Consider the following 3,353-nt stretch of genomic DNA (forward strand, 5'->3'; position numbering starts at 1 on the left):
TCTCTCTCTCTCTCTCTCTCTCTCTCTCTCTCTCTCTCTCTCTTCCTTTTTTTCTCTTTCTTTCTTTACTTCTCCTCTAGCACACATGACATCTGTCCCTTGAAGATCTTGTCACTCATTTAGATTTTTGTTGCTGAGATTCCTGGCGGCTGTGAAGCTTTTGCCCATTAAGATCTGGTTGTTTCCAAAGGACTGCCTGCTGGCCCAATCTGTTCTTTGCAGCTGTTCACAATTATGCCTTGTTGCTTCCATGAGTTATTAAAGTGTGTCCTCTGCCCTTTCTACTTGCAATGACTCCACTTGGGCTGTTTAGATAACAAAGGTTTGAGTTTTCTGCTATATTCTATTCCCTGTACATGATTAGGCCAGTCAAAAGCAGTTCTTCAAAGTTGGGAGACATAAGCATAAGGCCCTTCCTACAGATAGCTGACCCTCCTGACCCATCAGCAGACTATACACCTTGTGTTATTTCCTCTAACAGTGGGTATGGTTAATATGTAGATGTCTATAGAGTCCAAATAATGCCCACTCTAATAATGTTGGGACAAAGGCACAAAATGTTCTCTAGAACCAAAACTAATGAAGATCAACATAAATCAGTAGAAAATGAATGAGACTTATCAACTATAACAATACACACACTAAGATCTTTTTTATAATAGTCAATTAACATTTGTTCAGTGTTTACTAGGTGCCAGGAATTGTGCTAAAGTTAGAATGAAAGGCAAAAGATAGTCCCTGCTCTCAAGGAGTTGGCAGTCTATTGGGGGATATAACATGCAAATAACAATGTACAAACAATATATAGATGATTTCTGAGGTTCCTTTCAGCTTTAACATTTTATAAATACATCCCAGATCTACCTTTCCTTTGTTCTCAAGGCTGCAGAATCTCCAAACAAAGATATCCAATTAGTTGCTAGGAAAGCTGGAAACACTGACTCAATGTTCATTTATATAGAGCTGCCAGGCCATGAGAATCTTATTAAATCCTGACTAGGCAATGTTGTTATTTTTCAGTCCTTTCAGTCATGCCTGACTCTTCATGACCCCATTTAGAGTTTTCTTGACAAAGATACCGGAGTGGTTTGACATTTCCTTCTCCAGCTTATTTAACAGATGAGGAAACTGAAGCAAATAGAGTTAAGTGACTTGCCCAGGGTCACACAGCTAGTAAGTGTCTGAGGCTGGCTTTGAACTGGGGTCTTCCTGACTCTAGGCCAGGAATTCTATTCACTGTACCACCTAGCTGCCCTGACTAGGCAATGGAAAGTCCTAATTCTGTTATTGATTAACAAATTTGTCAAGGTTTTCATGTCTTAAAAAAGAGATGGGAGATAGCTATCTCTTATTAACCCCTTAAGGTTTGCAAAGTGCTCTCTACACATGTTAATTTATTTGATCCTCAGGATAACCCTGTAAGGTGTTATTAATATCCTCATTTTACCAATGAGAGAAGTTATAACTTGTTCAGGGTCACCTAGACAACTAAAGTATCTGAGGCAGAATTGGAACTCAGGTCTTCCTGTCTCCAAGTCTTAACAGTCTATTCACTGGGCAGTTAATTATCTCACTTGGGGCAGCTAGGTGGCACAGTGAATAGAGCATTGGGCTTGGAACCAGCAAGACTTATCTTGAGTTCAAATCCAGCCTCAGACACTTACTAGCTGTGTGACCCTGGGCAAGTCACTTAACCCTGCTTGCCTCAGTTTCCTCATGTAAAATGATCTGGAGAAGAAAATGGCAAATCACTCTGGTATCTTTGCCCAGAAAACCCCAAAATGGGGTCACAAGGAGTTGGATACAATTGAAACAACTCGACAACAACAGTATCTCACTCACGGTTGTTTTGAGTCTAACATGAAATCTTGTATGTGAAAGTGATTTGCAAAGCAAACAACTTTGCATGCTTTATAATCCCTGATGCATGTTGGGGCAATGAAGAATTTATTACTGTATGTTGCCCAAATGCAAACTGAGAGGGATTTGAGTAAGTGTATGGTGTGGTGGGATGATTCTTGAATTTAGAGGCAAGAGACCTGATACTTGTGGCGGCTTCCTCCCTCTTTGTGTGACTTTGAGGGTACCTTACATCACCGTGTGTTCTCAGCTATTAAATGAAGGGGTTGGACCAGAAGATCTCCAAGGCCCCTTCCAGCTCTAATAATCTGTGATTCTGGGATAGAAGAGCTGTTCCTTGCGAGAAGCAGAAGAGAGGGGCCATGCAGAACAGTAAGGAGGGTGGTACTAACCCCACCAAAAGGATCCACCTCAGCTCCAGAGGAGGTGGAGGGCTGAAGGGAGGGCAAGAAGCCAGGTCAGGATGGACTTCTCAGCAGAGGGGGTGGAGACTACTAGAAGGGATCCTAGTTCAGAATGGACCCTTTTTTGGAGACCCAGTCCAAGAGGGCAGGATACCAAGTGGATTGTGGGAGAAAAGGCACAGGCATAAACTTTAGACTCCTTTGGCTTAGATAGATTATTTGGGGGAGGAGGGGAAAGGATTCAGAGCTGTGATGCCATATGGTAAAATGGAAAGAATACTCAAAGGTTTTAGAATCAAATTCTAGGTCCTGGGTTCAAATTTTACCTCTGATAATTATTATCCGTGTGATTTTAGGAAAATCATCCTGGCCTTCCCTTTCTTCATCAGCAAAAATGACAGAATTGGACTCAATGGCCTCTGAAGTCTCTTCCAGTTCTGGATCTATGAACTTTATGCTTGCTTTGGTGTGGAGGAACTCCTTGTGTGGAAACCAACTCCACCAGTCTAGACCAGCAACTCATAATGCAGGCATTTTACAGAACAGCACTGGAACACTGACTTGCTGATGGATATGTTCTAGATGCGTCAAATGTTTTAGTTTTCCCAACTAGATGATTGTCTTTGTGTTCAGTATGCCTGGCTGCCTTTCAGGCTACCCACTATTAAAGTGTTTATTTGAATTGAGTATTAGTACCAATTGCAATGGTCACTTCATTAAAACTGTTAATTAATTAGCATTTATTTTCTCTTCTTCTCACCCATTCCTCTTCTCCCTATTGAAAAAGAAAGGAAGGAAGGAAGGAAGAAAACCTTTATAATAAGCAGAGTCAAGCAAAACAAATCCCCATATTGGTCATGTCCAAAAATGTATGTCTCATTCTACATATTGAGTTCATCACTTCTCTGTCAGGAGATGGGTATCTCTCTCTCTCTCTCTCTCTCTCTCTCTCTCTCTCTCTCTCTCTCTCTCTCTCTCTCTCTGTGTCTCTCTCTCTCTCTCTCTCCATCTGTCTGTCTATCCATCAATCTGTCTCTGTCCGTCTATCTATCTATCTATCTATCTATCTATCTATCTATCTATCTATCT

The 3,353-nt window shown here is 41.2% G+C and overlaps 1 protein-coding gene across 2 annotated transcripts in view; it reads left to right on the forward strand.

Moving 5' to 3' along the window:
• Nucleotides 1–2,928, forward strand: part of LOC138168910 (dehydrogenase/reductase SDR family member 2, mitochondrial-like) — a 38,958-nt gene extending 36,030 nt beyond the window's left edge. For both annotated transcript variants that reach the window (XM_069097893.1, XM_069097894.1), the window contains one exon: nt 2,621–2,928. In XM_069097893.1, the coding sequence (XP_068953994.1) occupies nt 2,621–2,662 (42 nt within the window). In that variant the 3' untranslated portion in view covers nt 2,663–2,928. The remainder of the gene's footprint in view (nt 1–2,620) is intronic.
• Nucleotides 2,929–3,353: the final 425 nt, after the last annotated feature.

Source organism: Petaurus breviceps, unplaced genomic scaffold (genome assembly GCF_028583685.1).
Source record: "Petaurus breviceps papuanus isolate PSGF00001 unplaced genomic scaffold, PetGlider_PUasm1.0 37, whole genome shotgun sequence".
NCBI lineage: Eukaryota > Metazoa > Chordata > Mammalia > Diprotodontia > Petauridae > Petaurus > Petaurus breviceps.